This window comes from Zootoca vivipara, chromosome 8, assembly GCF_963506605.1.
Source record: "Zootoca vivipara chromosome 8, rZooViv1.1, whole genome shotgun sequence".
Classification (NCBI taxonomy): Eukaryota; Metazoa; Chordata; class Lepidosauria; order Squamata; family Lacertidae; genus Zootoca; species Zootoca vivipara.
The window spans coordinates 35,688,116-35,711,476 of NC_083283.1; the positions used below are offsets into that span (position 1 = coordinate 35,688,116).

A 23,361-nucleotide genomic window follows, 5' to 3' on the forward strand; every position below is an offset into this window, starting at 1 on the left:
TGGAAATTAGGCCCCCAAACAGGGAATTCCATGAGCATGAGGGAGGTGAGACAGATGCAGCCTTGGATCAGCGGATCAAAAGTCCCAATATTCTCTAAAGAGTCCCAAGGCTCAGAGCCTCCACAACGACAGAATGGAGCTTTCCCCACAAAAACAAACAAACAAAAAACATGCAGGTGGGGAAAACCAGTTAAGCTTGCCACACCCAAAGCCTTCTGGCCAGATCCAAGTCACCAGGATTTTGGAAGTGTCAGTAGATTTGCCACTTCACACACCTCCAACTCCCACTTAGGATTGCAATGGAAGTGTCACTAAGTCAAATCCTGCACTGAGTTAACTGTAACCTTTTTCCAGCTCATCCAGCCACTTCTGTGCTCCCTCCACAATAAATCTGCCCAGTTCTATATGATAGTGCCCATCTTTTCCAAGGAACCAGTTTGTCATTCATTCCGGCAGCAGCTGCCTTTACATCTTTTTTGTATAGATAGATGCAACCACGGAAGCTGCAGGGGAAATGCAGAAGCATTTCCCTCTGGGCAGAGTACAAGACAGGCAAAAGTAAAGAAGGCTGGCTACAATCATGCCAAATCATGCCAAATCTATTGTTAAGATTGGTTTGCAAGCCTCTCTTTTAGCAAGGGAAAGTGCCAAAAACATGTGAATGACAGAATTTGAATCTAGGTGGTGAGAAGGAACAGATTTCCATTTCTGTTGAAAAGGTGACAAGCAACATATAATAATAATAATAATAATAATAATAATAATAATAATAATAGTAATTTATTATTTATACCCCGCCCATCTGGCTGGGTTTCCCCAGCCACTCTGGGCGGCTTCCAAAAGGATATTAAAATACAATAATCTATTAAACATTAACATACTGAACACAATGAACACACTGAAACTTGCACTTCAAAACATACGAGATGGCCTGATGTTAGCAAACAAACATTGGTACTGTGTGCATATTAGAAACTATGAAGTATAAGCTGCTTAACCAGTAAAATAACAAACAGGGATGGGAGGGGCATTCGCATACTGTCCATGTTGGACATGGGTTTGAAACCTCCAGTTGGTGGATGGGTTGACAGCCTTCCACATCTCTGGTCCCTTCCAATACCAGCTGTTCAGCAGAAGCAGATTTTAGAAGTCACATTCCACAGAAAGCCAGTCTATAGTACAGCCTCTATTAACTGAAAAGGTCTAATTACCATTTTTTCTTGCTACCATGCTGACCTCTAAATGAATTGCTGTGAAGCAGGTGAGAGCTTTCACCACCCTAACATTCAACCGTGCAGGAGTTCAGAGGCACTTCCTTCTATAGTGCTGCAACTTTAAACCATAAGATCATAACCAGACAGTGTGTGAGTGACACGGGTGATTCTTCTCTAAAATAAGGAAAGGGGGAGAGGAATGCAAATATAAAGCACAGGATAATGCACGGGGAGGGGGGGGGACACCAATGTCTGCCTAATTTTTAATATCACTAACAAACTACGTTATTTTACATCTGAGTAATTTGAAACAGAGAAATCATTTATGATGGCTATTATAAAAAGGGTTCACAACGAAATGAAACCCTAAAAATAATTATGATATCCCACTGGTCAAATGCCAGGAAGACACTGGATTATCAGTGATATTCAGATCAAGCATCTTTAACACTATAAAATGCTATGAAACTACTGAGATTGTTGAATGGGATGATTTATCTGGAAAGAAGATACGTTGAAGGGGTGAGCTAACAGCTCTCTATACTTTATTGCAACTCAGTTCTAACCTAAGGTAGTCCTTTGACCTTTTTAAAGTAGCACTTAAGACTTTAATGGTTGCACAGAAAATCTGGAGTACATCAATATCAAAGCAAACAAGCTTATTTTATTCTCATCTTTTCTCAAACATTTGTGAATAGGATGACACTTCTTAAAATACATCTTAAAATTAAAAGTACCAATTGCGAGCAGAAAGACTGAAACTTCAAAATTAGCTAAATACTGCTGCAGTATAGTTTTGAAAGGTGTCAAAGAGAAATCACGGGAAAGACAAGATGCCAATTATGCACTACTGTAGTTTAAGGCAGCAGTGTTCAAGCTTTCTGCCTTTTCACATCAACTTGTCTGTCAAAGAACCCTGCACAACAGTGATGCAGATGATTCTGGGGTGTGGCTGCACTCATTTCATGCAGAGGGCTGACCTAACCTGTTGTAGCTTGCCATCACCCCACATGAACTAAGAACATTTCCTAAAACATACTTCATACTTCCCTATGCCTGCATATTGCACAGAAAGTTAGGTAATGAATGGAAAGCTAAATTTCAAAGAAGTGTATCCTCCATTACTTATCTTCTCACTGAAGAATGTAGAGTCCAATGTTTCCCAAAACACAGTTTGAACACATCCCAGTTGGATGCTTATAAAGTGAAATGACAGGTTTATAGACTCTATGTGTATATTCCAGTAGAGAAATCGGGAATTAGGTTCACCAAACCACCATCACCACCAGTCATCTAGCTCCAAATGTTGAAGATGGAACTTGTCACAGGATATGAGACCATATCAGTATTGCCTAAATAACATGTCTCACTTATTTACACTTTATTTATTAACACTTATTTACATTACACCTTACTGCTATGTAGGTGCAATTCACTCAGTTTGGAAAAATCCTTTATTTTACTTAACATATTTTTAATCTGCCTATTAGGGTTCAAGTCCTTCCAAACCTGTCCCTACCCTGAATAACTTAATGTCACACTCAAACTGGCTAACTCACATCTCACTCCTGGTTTCAGGTTATTTATTAATATTAAATATCACAAATCCAATGCAGATATTTCTTTACTAAGACTTCCCTCAAAGTAAAATACTGTATGTCTGTTTACTCCTACCTTCAATTTCAGAAAAGCTTGTTCTTCTATTTATTTAACAATTATCACTTTAATAATGTGCTCTTCCAGTTAATCTGGGAAAGAAATTAGTCACGCCCCTTTTTTAAAAATACTGCTCATTGCCTCTTTTCCAATTCTTGGATGAAGAGATTAATTTTAATTTGCATATGGCTAACCTCTGCCAGGGACATCAGCTGAACCTTGTCTGGGCCCTGTTCCTGAAGAGCCTAAGTCTGCTCAGGTTCCCCTGCAACAAGCACCAGCTAGGCCGAGTCAGGGGCCTGAGGCTGTCCTGACTCCAGGTGCTGAGAATACCTCATTGCTGACAGCTGGTCCACTGCCGGCTGGGTCAGGAGAGGCTGAGGTGGCTCCTGGGTCCAGTAACCCTCCAGCGTCTCCCGAGCTGCAGAGACTCAGGGCTGAGAGGAGAGACCTGAGTACTCGCAGGAGGAGTGCTCGCCTTCAGGCGAAACAGGGTGGTGAGTCCTCAGGGGATCGGGACCGGCTGTTACCTCGTCAGAGATAAAAGGCAGTCAGACCCTGCCCCAGGTTGCGGGAGCACCTGTTTGCTAGATAGATCCTGCCTGTGTTCCTGCTCCTGACCTCGCCTAGTTTCCTGCCCTGCACCCTGCCTCAGCTTCATCGGACTGACCCCTCGTTGATTCCTTAGACTTCAGACCAGCCCTGGACCTCGCCTTGGACCAGCACAATTGCGATGTTGGTAACCAGTTATTGCCTAGCCCTACTATTCAGCTACATGTTACTTGAAGCAGACACACGGTTGACCACACAGGCATGCTCTTGGTCCTGATGGTTATCTTTCTTTATCCACAGTAGATTCTAGCTGAACTTCTAATATTGTGGTTTTAAACAACTCCTAAGCATTTGGGAAATTTGACCCTTTTAACTTTGCCTTTCAGCTTCCTTTTTAACACTACACCTCACACTACGTCCTGGGCACCACTTAAGATTAAATTCAGGGTTGCCAGCCCTCTGACCAGTTCCATGGCCAACTGTTCCAGAGCAGAATGCTTTAGAGAATCCAGAAATGTTTACATTTTTGTTGTGATTGGAACACATATGTAGCCAGTCCATGTGCGGGTAACTGAAGTCACCTATCACTAATGAACAAATAACAATTTCAATTACAATACTGGGCAAGCTTGGCAGCTTCAAAGTTTTTATCTTTGTTTACTAAATGCAAGTGAAATAAGCATGCAAAATTAGATCACTCTATAGTGGTCCTCTAAATGTTATCTATCTAAAACTCCCACCATCCCTGACCCTGGCCATGCTGACTGAAACTGGTGGAAGTTAAGAGTCCCACAGCATCCAAAGAGCCAGAGGTTCCCCATCCTGTGCAAACTGAGAATTTTCCAATGAAAATAAGAATAATTTGTGCAAAGGGAAATTAATTCACATTTTTATGAATGTCTTCATTACAGAAATTAAATTCTATAATTTGAATTTACAACAGTTAACATTATATTTATCTTATCAATGAATCCACACAATCCTATGTGTCTGCTTAGAAATTTTGCAACATGGTGGAATGAAACCTGGCTTTTATTTCTCTTTCACAGCAAAAGAACTGAAAGCAATGGAAATGTGCCTGGCAGTTTTGTATGATGATATGTGATTTATCACTGTTATAGGCCTTTCACTGACGAATGCAGTGCTGACCTCAGTTGGAAATGGAATAAAATGATAGCAAGATGTCTGGCATGCTGACCAAAAGACCACAGTGAATTAAAGGGCATGGTGTGAGCAGTTTTATGTAGTCCCTAGCCCACGCTGATACAGAATTTATTTGCCAAGGCCATCAAATGGTGGCATATTTGAACAAGGTAAACAGGGCAGTCTTAAGCATATTGGGTGCCCGGGCGCCGTGGTGCGATGATCGCTCCGGCCCCCCGCCCCGTTTCTCACCGCGGTGGGCGGGCGGGCGCAGCGCGCAGTGCCCCCCTGGCGCCCTTCGCCACCCGGGCTTTCCTTAGAGCCAGCCCTGAAGGTAAACTAGGCGGTCAACTGATGGATGAAATTACTATATTTAACTTGTAAAATGAGTGGTTTGTTAACCCAAAGTATAGTATTAATGGACAATCTAGTCTCTAAATCTGAAAACTATAATCGGAATAAAACAAATTGGAGGTCCTTCTGCAGCAGCTTACTAAAAATATTTCCATTCCATTTATACAAAACACACACAGTATCTTTCATGTTCACAGGTCATTCATTTCAATTCATACAAAGGTCCATGACCTTCTATCTTGATTTCAAAAGACAAGTCTCTGTAGCTACATAAAAGTTTCAATCTCTAGTAGAAAGCGTTATTCTTATGAGACTTTACATTTAATACATCTTTGGTCATTTTTGTGAAAATCGTTTCTGAATATAGCTGTCTTTGTTGATTAAAACTGCAATAAACTGAACTTTTCGGCACATCAGTCCTCAGGAATACAGTAAAAAAAAAATTGCACCAAGAAAAAGTTCAAAGCACCTAAGAGGACATTTTTGAGTCTGGGTGGTGACAGCACAAACTGTTCAGAACTTTTTCAATTATTAGTCTCACAAGCAGGAAAGGTTTGCTACTCTTGAAAACCCCAGAAGATGGCATACATGTCTCTAAGAGAAACTTTTTATTCCTTATTGTATCACAAACAAAGCAAAAGTCAGACAAGTAATAATGGCTACAGTGCAGCTTTTAGAATATGAAGGGGGTAAAATTGGTTTATCATAGTGCCCCTTCTTTTGTGTGTTTTCTATATATGAGATTAAAAAAAAACCCTCTACTGACAGCCCAGATTCTGATCACAGCAATTTTATTTTAAGCAAGCACTAATGTCCTTTCATATCCATTCCAAACAGAAGGGTAAAATGACAGTTTGCTCAGTTTGTTTCTACTTCATTATCAACAGTGAGAAAAATACGGTCAGAGTGTTAAACCTTTGCTATTACTGGAAGAAAGAGGGACCAAACAAATAAATCATTTCTCTAATCTAAGACAAACCTTTTTCCCAAACCTGAGACCTGGTCTTGCCATCTCTCTTGCACTAAAATTAACATGAAGCCAACAGGAAATACCAGATTTATTGTTCTCCAATTGTATTGTAAACTTTTTTCCAGGGGAACATCTAACTATTCCTTCACCTTGACTTTTCCTTGGTTTCCAGAAAAATATATTTAATTACAGGGCCCCAATTAAAGATACATTTTGAAATATTAAGCAATTAGCCCCAAAGATGGTTCCAAAGATTCTATTTAGAACCAAAGCATATAAGTGAATACATTCATTTTATTTATTTAAAATTATTTATATCCTACCCTCCATCATTACTGATACCAGGATAGAGTGCAGCATAAAATCATCTTTAAGAAAAATTTAAAAAAACTGATTCTTAAAAACACGGACAAACAAATCAACTAACAGGAGAGAGTGAAGTCATCTGGAGATGATAGCTATCTAATTTAGTTACCACAAGCAAAACAGGATCGCCATATATCCATAAATATAAAAAAGGATCAATATAAAACTGCTTAAAATAAAAATATCTGAAGATAATTACACTTTCAATAGCATGTTGCCTACCTGAAGGACAGGCACTTTTTGTGGTGTGTTCTGCGGTGACTGGTGAAGCTGCGCCCAAGGCTGATGGTGAGGATGTGGTGGTGGTGAAGACTGGTGGTGAATGCCTGGGTGAGGTGGCATGGGAGGACAGGTTGGCATCTGCTGCTGAAAAGATGACTGGCTGGGATGCTGCTGACCAGATATTAATCGTTCTTGTATTGCTTGTGGATCAGCAAGGCCAACACCTGGACAGCCATTTGGTCTCATGTGGCCACCCATTTCCCGTGGGGCTGAAGACATGCCCATGAACGGCCGATTCTGTTGTATATTCCGAGGGCCCATACTCCTCTGCCCAATTCCCATGGCACCAGGTGGCTGGTGAGATGGCTGAGGATGGGGCATATTTGGATAACTGCCAACTTCCATTGGTATTCCAGCACTACCAGGCCTACCCTGTGGAGGAGGTGTACCTGCTGGATTACTCATTGCTTTCATGGGTGACATGGGAGGTGGAGAAGCATAGGTTCCCTGAGGCTGTGAAGGGTGCATAGTTTGTGTGTTCATTTGGTTAAGTGAGCCACTAGGGTGAAGGGGCTGCTGGTGCATTAGTCCTTGACCACTGTTAGATGGAAACCCTACGGCATTTGGGTACCTAGGTACAGACTGATTCATTGGAGTGTTATTTGTAAGGCCTAAATTCTGATTCATCCCTGTATTGTTTACTAATCCCTGATTAAGGTTACTGTAAGGATAACGAGAATACTGCCCTGAGTTGTTTATAGTAGGTGAAGGTACTGTCTGGCCCCGAGAACTAAAATTCAGTGTTTGTGGCCTAACAGCACCCTGCTGAGGAGGGTTAGGGGAGAATCTGGGACCATGGGCTACTGATTCTCCATGGAGAGCAGTGGGAGGGTGGTGATGAAATTGCTGCACTGAATGTCGTAAAGAAGGCCCCATGCTTGGATTCTGTTGGGGCACATGAGACATGTGGCCAGGTCCTGAGGTGGCAATGAAAGGATTTCCCTGATTAAGACCTTCCTGGCTTTGAGAAAACTGGTTTATCCTCTGCTGTTGTGGCTGACCATGCTGTTGCATTGAAAAGTCACCACGAGCCATATAATTTCCCATCGGCTGCATGTGCTGAGGATGTCCCTGTCCAGGTGGTCCTGATGGTGCTGGTGGCGGCGGCTGAGTGGGTGGTGGTTGCTGCTGCTGGTATGGTGCTCTATTCTGGTCTGGCACTTGAACTGCCCTTGGCCCCCACATAGAACTACCATCTACAAAGGGTTGTGCATGCCTTTCATTCTGCATACCAGGATAGACACCCATTTGACTACCGGTACTCCCACCGTGAGGAACTGGAGGATTATGATACTGTGAGTGAGGAGATGCTATACCATTCCCTGGGGCATTACTCATCATTCTGTTGGGCTGATCCATCAGATGCATTTTCTGCTGTTCATACTGATTATAATGATCAAAGTGGGTCAACTTTGCTTGATTTTGACTGTTAGGAGGATGGTGAAGGGGTGACTGCAATGAGGCAAATCCTTGATCAATAGGCATTTGTTGCCCCATAGCGTTTACTGCATTTTCGGGGTATCCACATTCACCCAAGCCCTCCAGTCCTTCACTGAAAATATTCCCATCTTCTCCAAACAGGCTCAACATTCCTGGATCTGCCATCTTTGTTCCAGCACGCAGCGTCTCAGAGCCACAACTAGAATACTAGTTCGTGCTTCACCTCACTGAGGTGTTTGTCTTCAAAGCCTTTAATCCTCAACTAATCGCCTTCATGTCATTCCATATTTCCTTAATTCTTTTGGACCACAGAGTGTCAGGCAAATTCGTGTTACGAGTCCTAAAAAAAGAAGAGAAAATTTCTTTTAAAACCAGGTTGCAAGTAAAAACACAAGTTGTATTTAAACACACTACAGCTTTCTGCAATTCTAAATGAAGCCTTTACAAATCCTGAGCTTTTAATATTTCATTTAGAAAACTCATATGAAGGTTGATTATGATAAGAAACTAGAAAGCCAGGAAACAGTAACCTTAAATTAATCCATTCACTACACTTCCTTGTGTTCCATTCCTGGATAGAACAGAACAAAAGAACACAACAGGCAGCTGAGGCAGCTGCCACAGCAGGCAGTCAAATGTATGAATATAGCCAAACAGCCCATCTGCTGAACTAAAACCCTGAAAATGCTCTACTTACCAACAGCATGTCCTTAACCTTATTCCCCCGAGCAGAGTAATCAGATGAGTGAGCAAGCAGCAGCAAGAACTACAATAAGCTAAGTCAGTTATATGCCTAGCTCTTAAGGTTAATTTCTTCTAGTAGTCACAAAATCCTGTTGCTCAGTTAACTAACTACACATTTAAATAAATTATAAGGCACACTCGATACGCAATGAAGTTGCAAACAGGATATTGAGTTCTGTATTAATGCAACATTCAGGCTTAATTCTTAACATTTGTATCCAATGTAGCACTAAATTAAAGTCACTAAACAATATTCAAGTTACTGTACAAGAAAGGAGACTACGACTAAACATATGGAAAAACTTTCTGACAGTAAGAGCTGTTTGACAGTGGAACAGACTCCCATGAGAGGTTGTAGACTCTCCTTCATTGGTGGTTGAAGGAGAGGTTGGCTGGTCATCTGTCATGGATGCTTTAGCTGAGATTCCTGCATTGCAAGGTGTTGGACTAGATGACCCTTGGGTCCCTTCCAACTCTAAGATTCTATGAATACATTGGCTCTGCTGGTGAAAAGGCTTGCACCAGCAGAACACTGATGCACACCAGAATGCGTAAAGAAGTTCTTGGTAACTCTGTGGCACAATGGAATGCACAATCTGTTGCACGATGAGTTTCCACTAGTGCAAATGCTGCACTGGATTCTTCTGTTAAAGCTCAACCACACACTAACACAATAGGTCTTCTGCTAGCAGACAGAGAACACTGGATACAGGCTACTGCTTTCAAGTGTTTACTTGTATTACCATAGACATAATCCTTACAACAACCCTGTAAAGCTAAGTCAGTATTATCTGCCATATTGCAGACAAGGTAACCAAGGCGGAGAACATATGGCTTGCCCAAAGCTGCCTAGCAAGTTCATAGCAGAAGTGAAATTCAAACTGGAAACTTCCTGATTAGTACCAGATTATTTGATTATTTAATAAAGAATTGTTAAGGTCATAGAAGACATATACAGCCAATATGCTTCTGAGGACAAGGAAGACGGCACCCAGATCAGACTAGCTTATTCTGCAAACAATTTTTTTAATAAAAATTCCTTCAGTAGCACCTTAAAGACCAACTAAGTTTATATTTTGGTATGAGCTTTCGTGTGCATGCACACTTCTTCAGATATCGTATCTGAAGAAGTGTGCATGCACACGAAAGCTCATACCAAAATATAAACTTAGTTGGTCTTTAAGGTGCTACTGAAGGAATTTTTATTTTGCTTCGACTCAGACCAACACGGCTACCTACCTGTAACTAATTTTTTGAATGAAGAATGTAATTTCTGAACTCCCTGGCAAAAATGGGGTAATTACGAGTAACCAATGTAGAAATGTTTAGAACAAGTAATCAAGTTTCACTGAACACTTAGAGGTCATTAAGATTTCCGACTTGATTTGTACTACACCTTACAAGTTTTAAAAAAAACAAAAACAAAACAAGCAAGCAAATAAAAAGCAAATCGCATATTTTAAAAAAAACCTTCTGATTTAGTCATGAAATTAATGGTACAATACTGACTGAGGTGAAAAATTCAGTGCTGTGGGATTGGACTTTACCTTGAGGAAACTTTTCTGTATCATAAGCTCAGTAGTAACAATGAATGAATAACAACTGCAAGGGGTAGTCTCGGTGGCGTGGGGGCACCAGGGCACTGGGCCGGCAGGAGGCAAAGCTGTGCAGAAGCCGCCCACCAGGGCGGGGGCGCCAGAGCGATCTCCGCGCCACGGCGCCCGGGAGCCCGACCGGCTTGAGACAGCCCTGCAGCCCACAACTTGAAGAGGTATAATTTAGTTGCTGGTTTTATCACCTCAACACCACCTAGGCCTAAGGAAGCCATTAACAACATGGCATAAAACAAATAAACCCACATATAAGGAAAACCCTCCATGCCCACTAAAAAGAACCAACAAACTATAAATTAAAGCCGGGGGATATAAATATTGCCTGAAACCAGTTTAAAGTTGAAATTGTGAGAGATTTCGGAATTTTGGAGAAGGCAATCACGAATTCCCACTCACTCCTGACATTTCAATCAGGCCGCCTGTTGGTCTCCCACTCCCTCCCTTCCTCTGCAGCCCAGCCGCCAATCTTGGTAGGCTGAGAAGCGAATGGGGCTTGCCTGCCTTACAGCCAGCGCCTTCACTTATTTCTCTGGCCGCATGAGAGCTGGTGGGCTGCTTCCTCCCTTCCTCCTTGCACTGGTCACTAAGCAGAACATGTTTTGTTAGTGCCCCCATTGCTGAGCAGAATGGTGGCTCCCAGTAGCCGCTGCTTGTGCAGCGAGAGGATAGTGACAGGGTGAGCTGTGACTGGCAGCTGCGGGGATGCTGGCAGTGCTCCGGGGCTCCACGTCTGCATGAGGTGCCATGCCATGTGGTGCCCCAGCTAGGGTACTCCACCTAGGGTAGCGCCACCCACCTGGCCTCACCAGGAAGCGGCAGAAGCTGTGCATGGTGACACTGATTATCTGTATGGCCAGCAACTGCTTTCTTCCTCCCCACCTTCTTTCCTTCTTTCTGATATCATAATATCTCGGGAGAGGTTTAGCTGGCGATATATTACGATGTTGGAAAGCAAATATTGCCCAGCCCATCTGGAAATAAATGTCATTATAGATGCTTGTTTGGACACTGATGTGAAAGAGGAAGACTGAGCAGACTGCTTGGCGTTTCTCCTGGGATCTCAGATAAATGAGGGAAGTGGACCTCTAGCATCTAGGAAAATGGAGGAGGGAGGGAGAGGGTGAATGCTCAGGTTTGGGAGTGGCAGTTAGCCCCAAACTTGAGCTACCTAGCAATACTAAGGACAGCTGGAGAAGGCCTAGAAGTGTGTGTCCTTTTCCCTTTCCCTACCTCCTCACCCCAAAAGCCCTGAACAGCACCAAAGAGCTCCAGCCTGATTAGAACAAGAGTATTCCTAGGGTGGGAATACACTGCAATATTTTATTACATGTTTCACTTGTATAGTTATAGTGACCTCTCTTACAGAGATATTGCAAGGACTACTTAATAATGTTTATGAAGCACTTTAAAACATTCAAAGTGCTATATAAATGCTGAGTTTTATGGAACTGAGAAGCACAGCTTAGATGGCTTTTAAAAAGACAGATTTGTGGATAACAGTGGTAGACCTATAAGCCATGCGAGCTAAGTGGAACCTCTAGAGGAGAGTGATTTAGAACAGGAGGTGACTGTTGTCTTCAAAACCCACTTGAGAGCTTTCAGAGGTTGTTGACTTGTATCTGCTGGAAATATTAACCTAAAATTGATATTCCTTACCTACGTACATCTCTTTAAAACACAGATCAAAAACAGGCGACAAATTATGAAAACCAAACAAATCCAATCCAGCACAATCTATAATAAAATATTACAAAACCACCACCAGTTTAAAAGCTAACGGACGACAACAAATGCTTTTGGAACGAGGTAAGCATGCATAGCTTTCTATTAGAAAAGCAAATGCAGGATCTAGTGGTGCTCCTGGGGTGGAATCAGGTCATAAGAAAAATGATCAGTAACAGAGCAGTGGAAGTTCGAAAATGTGAAGAAGAGACCAGAATTTATGTATGTGATAATCTAGTTATTTAATAAATTTAAGAAGTTACTTCAGTAAAATTCTTCTGGGAATTGTTACTGGCCCCAGCTACCCAGCAGTGTGCATTTGCACATGTGCATGTGCCCCCCCCAACACCTTTAAGGCAGGAAGAAAGCATACTGGGGGCTGTCTATGCAGGTCTATGTACAATGCTGAAGCATGTGCAGTAATACCTAAGTGTTTGCAACATCTGGGGGAAACTTGTCAACACCTTTGCTTTCACAGTGTCTCTTCCATCTGGAGCCAGAAACTGCAAGACATAGCAGAAGTAGTAGCCTGGGTGAAGATGTCCCACTCCGTTACAGACAAGTATCTTGCTGATCCACTAGATCATTTTCTCTATGACCTACCCCTGACATTGTGGCTGCAATTCTCTACTTAGCTTCCTGGGAGAAACCCCTACTGGACCCAGTGGGAAACTTGAGTAGACATTCACACATCTTTCTACCAGAAACTGTCCTGTGGGAAAGAAGCTGATTATGTGCTATTACAGTATTGTTTATTGTGGATTTTTTTCAATGTAATTTAATGTTACATGTAAAGGGGATTGGAAGGATTTGTAGCCTGAAAGGACGGATATAAAAAAAAATGTAATAAACAGTCATGGGAAGCAGAGTATCAGCTGGAACATCTGAGAGCCAACCTACACATGATGCTAATCATGTTGCTTACACTTTTTACTGCAGAAAGTGTGGAGGGGAGATGATCTAGATAGGCCTTTGCACCTTGTTGTGAACCCTAAAGCCACCCAACTCTCACACCCGGGTTCAAATCCAGACAGGAGTCTCTGAACTGGCCACTTCTGCAAGAAAAACCCTGCACTTGAGGGAAACCACCATGATCAATGCCGTATGTAGTTTGGCCTTGAGGACTGGGAGAAACATGTGTACATCTTTGCCCATCCCTAATAACTTACTTGTTTTCAGATATCTTGTGAGCCACTACAATAACTTCAATTAGTATGTGAAGTGTACCGGTAAATGTTCTAAACAAATAAAATATTTAAGTGGCCACCTGAAGTAAACACTACACACAGAGGAAAAATAGTGAGTACAAAATTGCATGGATTATCTATACCAAATTCAAACACCACAAAGGAGGCATAAAGTTTAGATAAGAAAATGTAATTTTTGCACTTTGACGTATCTGAGAGCTCATGCTTACCATTTAAGCATGATTGAAGTGTGTATTCTATTTACAACTATTTTTTACCTTAAAATATGACTGCAAAAAAGTAGTATTGTGTAAGTATGTATGTTCAGGCTGCCTGAAATAAAAGTGAAAAAGATTTACGTATATCATTGTCTTCCCATTTAAAGACAACTGGGTATTTTTAAAGGCAAAAGTAACCGAGTCTTGTGTTACTCCGGTTTTAAACAGTGAACACAAAATTGAACGAGATAATGGGTTTACACAGATGCTTAAACATCTGGGAGCACTGACTGGTCCTAGACTCTCAGATACATAATATTTAAAGGCCTATCTTCTACACTATTTGCTGAAGGGCACTGAAAAGATACATACTATTTAAAAAATATTAACAGCATCTTAAGCAGCAAACTTCTAACCCTTTTAAAATTTCTTTAAAAAATGTGCTACAAATCAACTTATCCTTTAGCTAACTAAAACAGAGGCTTATCCATTCATTTTTCTGAAAAAAAGTAAGAAAAAGAAGTTGTTGTTTAAAAAGCCACTAGTCCACCTTGTCTATATAACAGCTGGTGAAATTTCCATTCTGACATTTTCAAAATTCGTCATTTCCTTATAACTATGAAAATCAGTTAAAATTATATATACTTTCTGTAAAAACTTGCACTTAACATACCTAGCGTGTTAGCAAATAGCTTCTCTCAAATACCTGAATATATTTATTTTGTAACTTTACTATAGTTTCAGAGTTAAATCTCACTAATTATTGATTTCTTGAATCTGGCTCAGTGGTTAACAGGCAGCCGGTGCAGATCTTTGAACACTAGTGTAATAAGCACCCTAAGCAACTACTTAAGGGGTTGGCAAACTATGGCGCGCAGGCCAGATACGGCCTGAGGGGGTCGTTAAACTGGGCCCCGCCCCTTGCAGCCACTCAGACAGTCGAGGTCCACCAGTTTAGCTCCTGCACCCAATAGGAAGCCACAGACGCCTCCTCCTCCTCCTCCTCCGCCATGGCTCCAAAAGCTAGCGGGGAAAGAGCGGCTTTCAGAGCCATGGCGGGGAGGGGGAGGCATCTGCGGCTTCCTGCAGCCAATAGGAAGCCACAGACATCTCCCCCCCTCCATGGCTCCAAAAGCCAGCAGGGAACGAGTGTCAGATGTGTGCACATGGGCACAGGTGCACGTACTCCTGTGAGCGTGCCTGCTCGCGGGCGATCCGGCTCACCAGCGGAAAAGTTTGCTGACCCCTGAACTACATTTCGCACAATCCAGGCAAAAAAGGTAACTCCACACACAGCACATTACAGTAGCCTAGCCCACTTGCAGTATAAGTGGTATACAAGTATCACAAAACTTTTTCCAATTGCGGAGGGGGGGGGGGGAGAGAGAATAAAACAACTATTAATTTAGTTTGAATGTTCTATTCAAAGCATTTACAGTATTAGAAATCCTTTTCAATGCTTCAATGCTTTCAATGTTTCAAGTAAACAATGACAACTCAATAGCACACTTTCCTTAAATAGCTTACATTTTAATGGCAAGAAATGAAGGCACTGAAAACTGTAACCTTAATTTTGGTATGCCAAAAGAGGTGAGCAAGTGAAATAACAATTTTATTTATTTTAGAAATTGCCACCCACTCTTCAGTGTGAAGTTCTTCTCTCACCCACACCCCACCTCCCTACCTTAAGAACTGTCACTGGGAAAAGGTTGAGCACAACTTTGGAACTGCACAGTTTAACTTGTAACATATGTATAATGTTATTAATTTATGAAAAAGCATGCATGGAAATGGATTATTTCCCCCACACAGAAGAGAACGTGGTGGAAAATATTCTTGCCCTCAGCACTGATCCCCATTCCACAAGCTGCCCACAGTTTTCAAGATCGAAAACAAGGTACCTAACTTTTTGATAATATTCCTTCGTGAGCAAGCATTGCATCAGCCTTGTAAATAAGATTGGTAAGGGATCTCCATTCCACTTTCCACCTCAGCTTCCCCTGCCTTCTTCACATGCCCTCCATACGTATTTCACAACTGTAGACAGTTGCTACAGAATTCCCATCAGCCTGGTCTTGATTTCTTTGTGTTCTGCTTTGAGTGATGGCCTCAACAGTATGAAGGCTGTGACCCAAGGTAACAATTCAGCTTTGGGCAAACAGAGTGAAGTGAAGAAAGACAAGGTAGAGTAGGTTGATCCAAGGTCTCCAGGCAGTGTTTGAAAGTAGCCAGGCCCCAAATGCATTTTGCACCTGGCTATCGGCCACTTGCAACCAAGTGAAGATGCCTGTATGGCACCTGATATCTCCACCATCTGAAGGTGCATGCCTGGGATCGTTCGATCTTGACTCTTTTCACACACTAATACCACATCCTGTAGAATTCTATCCTATATAATAATGTCCATGTTGTCCCTGCGTCCAGTTGTCCCGTGTGTCCCTGGGTCACTGCGCATATGCCCCAGGGATACAGGGATTGGACGGCGGGACAACGGCCAACCGCCGCTCCGCCAACCGCCGCTCCGAAGCCCAGTCTCATGCTGGAGGTGCGCGGCGAGGCGGCGGGGGAAAGAAGCGCTCCCCCCGGCAGCCTTGCCGCGCACCTCCGGCATGGGACGGCGCTTCCTCGGCCGAAGCGGCAGCGGGCGCCGAGGGAAGCCGGCTTTGGCTTGGCGGTGGCGGGAAGAAGAGGAGGAATTCCCGCCGCCGCCAAGCCAGTCCCCAAGCCGAAGTGCGGCGCGGCGGGGGCTTTTCGCTGTTTGACTTCCCGGAGTGAAGGGGGAGGCAAACGGCGAAAAGCACCCGCCGCGCCGCACTTCGGCTCGGGGACTGGCTTGGCAGCGGCGGGAAGAAGGGGAGGAATTCCTCCCCTTCTTCCCGCCGCCGCCAAGCCAGTCCCGGAGCCGAAGTATGGTGTGGCGGGGTTTTTCGCTGTTTGCCTCCCCCTGGGGGGAAGGCAAACGGTGAGAAGCCCCCGCTGCGGGGTTGCCAGCTCTGTCGGGTGGGGGGGAGGGAGAAGCAGAAGATCTGATCGGTCTTCGGCTTCTCCCTTCCCCTGCCCAACAGAGCCGGCATTTGGCTCTGTCAGGTGGGGGAAGGGAGAAGCAGAGGATCGGATTGCTTCTCCCTCCCCCCACCCGACAGAGCCGGCAACCCCGGGATCTGTGCTTTCTGTCGGCGGTGGTGGGAGGGGAACGAATGGAGAGAAAGGGCTGCTTTCTCTCCGTTCGTTCCTCTCCCCTCACCACCAACAGAAAGGGCTGTCGGCGGCGGAGGGAGAGGAAGGAAGGAGGAGAAAGGGCTGCTTTCTCCTCCTTTGTTCCTGTCCCTCTGCCGCCGACAGCAAGGACAGGTCCGCAGCGAGGCGGCGGGGGGGGGGGGGGTTTGAGAAGCGCTCCTCCCCCCCGCCGCCTTGACACGCAGCGCCGGCATGGGACGGAGTTTCGGAGAATATCTCCCGCCCCCCCCCCTCGCCGCGCACCTCCCGCATGACACGGGGCTTTGGAGACCTCCGAAGCTCCGTCCCATGCCGGCGCTGCACGAGAGCAGCGTTCTAGCGCCCGTTTCTAAACGGGCTGAATTCCACTAGTCAGATATATTTTATCTGCACAGTCGGAATGAATTTCAGGAACTAAAATGCGTTTTCTGTGCAACCTGAGCAGGAGTGGTGAACAATGGTATAGTTAACTGTTGTAGCTTGTCTTCACATACCCCATGCCACTGCCCTGTTCACAGTTGTGAAAAATATTCGTACACTATGAATGGTCTGTGTCACCATTAAGAAAAAGAGGTAGGGATAGGCCAATATATATGTGGACTGTCCCTGGATCAAATGACTTTTCTTCTTTGAGTTCTCAAAGTTCTTGACCTAGCTTAAGGTTGTCATCTGAAGTAGCCAGATGTTTAACTGATAATCATCGTTTGAAAACTAAAACTTTGGAGCTGTCTTGCCAAAAAATGGCAATTAATCATTCCGTTTTGGCAACTGTAACTTGGCTTTAAGGTTCCATTTGGTGCCTTGCTTATATATCTCTTTCCAACACTGCCCCAAGCAGCATGATGGAAGCTATAGCATAGCTGCCAAGTCTCCCGTTTTTTGCGGGAAACCCCCGTATTTTAAATCGTTTCCCGCTGGCAGCCCGGATTGGGAAAAATCCCGTAAATCCCCTGGAATTCCTACCTGCCAGGGAGGCTCCATTTTAGGTCCTGGCGCCGCCCGATTTCCGGTGCCCATACATGGGTATGCCCATACATGGGTATGTCCGGACATGCATAGAAGTGACTTCCGGTGCCGCGCTACCCATGTTTGGGCACCGGAAATCGGGCAGCACCGGCACCGGAAGTTGCTTCTAAGCATGTCCAGCGTAGAAGCGACTTCCGGTGCCTGCATGAGAAGACAGGCTCCCGCAGATTGAGTGGACAAGGCCAATAGCTGTTCCAACTGTCAAAAAGGCATTTTGTGCACATGCTGCAGAGGGAAGTTAGGGGCAGATGGGGCTCATCAACCTGGGAAGGTAACCCATCTAGGTCGGAGGAGGAAACCTCCACTACATTGCGGGATATCTTTGGGAGAATAAAAGGCTAAGGAGCAAACCCTATATAAATTTGGAGCGGAGTCCCTAAGATGCTTGGATGGTGCCTTGTACACCTCCTTCTGGCAACTTCTGAGCCAAGCTGGTGCCAAATATATTGCTCCACTTTCCTTTGGAAAAGCTGAGAGGGGTTTTGTTGTTGTTTGGGCAGCCCAGGAACTCCATGCACACTGTTTAGGCTTGCACTAGAAGTAGGTCACTTCGGTGCTGCTAACGCAGTGGTGTGACTTCACCCCCAGAGGTACACTATTTTCTCTCAAGGCAGGTGTCAACAATACCTCTCACAAGAGGTACAAAACAAAATAAATGTACAAAATCATGTAACAATCAGCATTAATTTAAACAAATGATGCCACTCCCATTATGCTCCAAAGGCCTGCCAGAACAAATAGGTCTTAAGCAGCTGCCTGAATAAAGATAATGGGAGTGACAGTCAAATCTCAACAGGGAGGGAATTCCCTGGCTGAGTTATCACCACTGAGTAGGCCTTGCCTCTTGAAGTAACACACACACACACACACACCCTTCCAGGTCACATAAGGTTAGGCATTAGTCACACATTACTCTCATTGTTTTCTATTTGCACTGGTCCCCAGTTTGTTTCTGGGCTCAATTTAAGGTACTATGAGGCCACTGTTTTGCTGGAGCTCGGGAGGTCTATGTCTGGTCAGGTGACCTGGGTGGGAGTCAGTCTGGGAACCACATTTACACCACCTTGGGTTCCACAAATGGCATAAAGGTAGAATAATAATAATAATAATAATAATAATAATAATAATAATAATAATAATATAAAATAAGTATATACATGTGCCCTAGATTTCCCAAGTATCTTCCCCTTTCTGCTTCCCCCTTAGGATGGCACTCTGGCAGCTTGAAGGCACTATATTCTATTTCTCTCAATGGGATAGAGCATTGCCAAATGAACAGATTGCTTGTGAACACAATAGGATGCTTGATGGGTTACTAAGCCTAATAAACCCCAGTGTGAAAACTCCAGAATGTGTCCCCTTTGCAGGACGACAGAAAGCCTGATATGCAGGAGAATGGGAACTTGTTAAGTCACCTGAAGGCAACTCTTACTAGACAAAGCTTGCCGGACAAGTGGCTATGATACTGTGGTGCTGTGGGTTGAACCACAGAGCCTAGAGCTTGCCGATCAGAAGGTCGGTGATTCGAATCCCTGCGACAGGGTGAGCTCCCGTTGCTTGGTCCCAGCTCCTGCCAACCTAGCAGTTTGAAAGCACATCATAGGTACCGCCACAGCGGGAAGGTAAATGGCATTTCCGTGTGCTGCTCTGGTTCTCCAGAAGCGGCTTTGTCATGCTGGCCACATGACCTGGAAGCTGTACGCCGGCTCCCTCGGCCAATAATGCGAGATGAGCGCCGCAACCCCAGAGTCGGTCACGACTGGACCTAATGGTCAGGGGCCCCTTTATCTTTACCTTTATTACACATACACCATATTCTTGTAAGGCAGGCATAGGCAAACCCGGGCCCTCCAGATGTTTGGGACTACAATTCCCATCATCCCTAGCTAACAGGACCAGTGGTCAGGGATGATGGGAATTGTATTCCCAAACATCTGGAGGGCCGGGGTTTGCCTATGCCTGTTGTAAGGGGTTGCCAATGTCACACCTACAGGTGCTCATGTGCCCAAAGAAGCCGTCCCTGGTACTCATAGCAGCCCCTCCACTCACTGAAATTATGTTTGAAAGAAGCATTCCACTGCAGCCAATGGAAGATTGTGTGTACAAATCTACCCACAGGCCCCAAAAACCTGGTACCCCAATGCCAATTAACCTTAACCCACAGCTCTAAACAGGAAATACTATTAATCATTATCTTATGACTCCAGGAAAAGACTAGGGATCGTATTAAACGTAGTGCTAAGTAAGCAATTCTGTCAACACAAGTATTTCTGTTTGCACTATAGAACTTTGCTCCCTCTTCTCCCTCTGTACGCCCTTAATTTTTTTTTCTAGGGTTTTCCCCAACCCTTCAGAGCAGATCTTAGGGAAGGGATGGAGCAGGAACAGAGGAGACTTGTGTTGTGCAAGTGGTAATACTTGTGCTGCTGGGATGTGGTAGCTGAATACCACCCAAAGTTTAACAATCCCCCAAAATCAAAATTGTTAAATTAAATTTAAAAAATAATTTAAAATAATGTCAAATTATAAATATCAACATTTTAAGTAAGTTAGAAGCCCTTATACTTCAGTGCACTGAGAAATGTAGAAAGGTGTGGTGAGCTTTTAAAACTAGGCTATAGAGCCAGAAAGCTCATCAGTAAAGACCAATGCTAAATTGATTATAATATTAAAATGCTTTGGTAACACAAGCTACCAGGAGGTCAAAGGAGACATTAAAACTATGTCAGGGATTGTTTTCAAAACCTTCATAGGAATGTTAAACATTCAGAATACAGTTTGTATTTTACATTTGCAGTATTTCTCAAGAAGAAAGTGAGCAGTGAAATAAACCTTATTTCTATCTATTTCAAGCTACTGATCCAATGAATATGCAACAGTTATGTCAAAATGACCAGAACAAAATGGAGTGTGGGGACAGAAAAAGCTATATTGCTGCCATCCAACATCAAAATCTCACAGCAATTACAATGTCGTATAAAGTTGACACTAAACTAGGGGACAATTCAAGAGGCAAGGCTAATAGCTACATCCCAAGGTCCTGAAAAAGCATCAAGCACAACTTACTACTTTCATTATTGGACAAAGTTTTTGTACATTTCCTGCATTTGTCATTCATTAACTAAATCATCTGGCAATTTCCTACCTCTCCTGCATTTAAAAAGGATCTGAAAGCCTATGCTTTTCACATTGTAGAAGACTACTGAGATTTCTCTCTGTCCTTGCCATGCTATAGAGGGCCCTGCTCAAACAAGCTCCTCTTGTGCACACAAGGAACGTTCATTTTTCAAGCTTGGCAGGGCTGCAGCTGAAAATAATTTATCTGTTCTCTCTACAAGAGCACCACATATGTGATTGGGAGGGAAACATATCCATCAGGAATAAACTTGAGCACAAAGACAAGCTGAGTGTCACAGGATACAAAAGGGCAAAGGTCACAACAGTAAGCTGGAGGCTTTGCACTGGGCTGTGGTTGTTAATGCATGGCTGCTTCATTCATTTTCTGACATGCAGAACAGAAGCATTAAGCATAATTTCGCATTTCACATTACTCATTATGAAAGAAATACTACATACTGCATGATGAAACCCTAAACATCAAAACATTAACAGCTCAGCTAAGTTGCCCAGGAACACTTTTTTCCAATATGTACAGACAACAAATATTCTTTTGTACATACAAAGTGCTAAATAATATTTCTGTATGAAATATGGCTATAGAAATTATCAATTATCTTTTGACATTCATGCTAACCACATCTGAAATATCTGCTGCCAACTAAATTGCTTCTAAGAAACAAGAACTTATACCTTACCTCCGTCATTAAAAAGTAAAGAAAACTGTGACGTAAGCCGAAGCCTTGGGAAATTACCATGTGCAAGCACAGTCTTATGGATTGGAGCTTAGACCCAATGAAATAGATCATTTTAATCACTCCCTGGACTCATTTTGGAACAGCTACATTTCTGATTTTAAACAAAATGCTTATGTTCAGGCTTTTAATTTTCCAAACGATGCAAGTGCAGCAACTTGAAAATCCACAGGTGGTCAAGAAACATTTCCCCTGTCTCTCTCCTGAAAAATGTAATCATACAGGGCAACCAAAGCAGTTTCCATACAGAAGAATCACTATGCTAAATACAGCACCATGTTATTAGAGAAGTTGGGGGGGGGGGAGGTTGTCTGTACATAGAAAAAAGTGGAGCCATCTATGATGAAGCACATACATTCAAACCCAGTTTAAGTAGTAGTGCAGCCTCAACACTGTTATCTGATAAAACAAATGGATTTGGACAATGTACAAGCTTGTTTGTGTCACTGACTACAATTCTAGCTAAGTTCACAACTTTCATTCATACATTAATATTACAACACTTGATACAGTCTGTAATACGAGACTTGAAATGCAAAAGCAGTTAGTTGCTGGTTCTGCCTAGATTCTGGCTGCAGGCTCAACACCAACATCTTTTTTGGCACCAGGTAAATACATTTCTTTTCTCCCAGACACCTGAGTGTTAATTTTTTTCCCTTTGCAACAGCTGGTGGTGTATAAATTTCCTTTGCCGGCTATCCATTGTAGTCAGATCTAGGCTAGGAGATGGTGGAATTGTTTCTATGGTTTGGTTACCACATATAGTGCTTCACTTTTACTTTTCTTATTTTTCATATGTTGCATTGTGATATTTTAAGTCGCTTTGTGATGCTTGTGCAAAGTGACTAGTAAGTTTAATAAACAATAATACTGTACCTGGAACACCTTACTTGCTCTTATTAATGACCAGTTCAGATACTGAAATTTGATAGATTCAAAACCTTTCAAATAGGAACCAGCTGAGCTATACTAGAGACCAAACAGCTGCTAGTGAACAAGCAGCTGTGGTATGAACGATAACTATGTTGTCTATAGCTTATAAGGCTGCGAAATGCGGACAAAGCCATAGAACTGAATCACAATCAAATATCACCATGCAGCTACCACTCAACTCAAACAAACAAGAACCTAAATTAAAAGATCTCTCTAAATTAGCAAGCTTATTACAGGTGAACACTCCCACTGGCAGGCAATGGAAATTTTGGGACCTAGGACTAGAGAATCTTTACATTTGTCGCCATACCATAGTACTACAATAAGCTTCTCTTCACAAGACTTGTGTGAAAGTCTTCGTATTGACTGTCCTGAACTAACTGACAATAAACTTCATAGTGAGATTCCAAGCTGAGAGGGAAAGAAAAGTTTCTCTCCCTTATCTAATCACATCCTTCCTAGATTATCAATTTCCAAAAAATCAAAGTTCTTTAGCCTTTCCTCACATGAAAGGTATCCCAACATCCAGGAACACACAAATGCAGGGAGAAGTTTGTTTTATAGAGCATTAACAAGAAATATAATATTAGGTTCCCTGTTCACGGCATCTACAGCAATTATGCTCTTAACACTCAGCATTCTTTCCAGAAAGGTGGCATTTATTTTGTATCATTAATATGCACCACCTTCCTCAACATGATAAGAGTCAGATTATTATGATTCTATATAATCAATTCCTGGGTAAATAATGCCCATTCATTCCATAATTGCCCTAACTGCTTACTCAAAAGATTGATACACATTATCATGGTTGGAAACCAGTGCTGAAGCCAACCGATCACTGAAAAGAATG

The 23,361-nt window shown here is 43.1% G+C and overlaps 1 protein-coding gene across 6 annotated transcripts in view; it reads right to left on the reverse strand.

The window, feature by feature from the left end:
- CHD7 (chromodomain helicase DNA binding protein 7) overlaps nt 1-23,361 on the reverse strand; it is a 143,756-nt gene that overhangs the window by 103,034 nt on the left and 17,361 nt on the right. For all 6 annotated transcript variants that reach the window (XM_035126213.2, XM_035126212.2, XM_035126209.2 and 3 more), the window contains exon 3: nt 6,478-8,317. In XM_035126213.2, coding sequence (XP_034982104.2) covers nt 6,478-8,142 — 1,665 coding nt within the window. In that variant the 5' untranslated portion in view covers nt 8,143-8,317. The remainder of the gene's footprint in view (nt 1-6,477; nt 8,318-23,361) is intronic.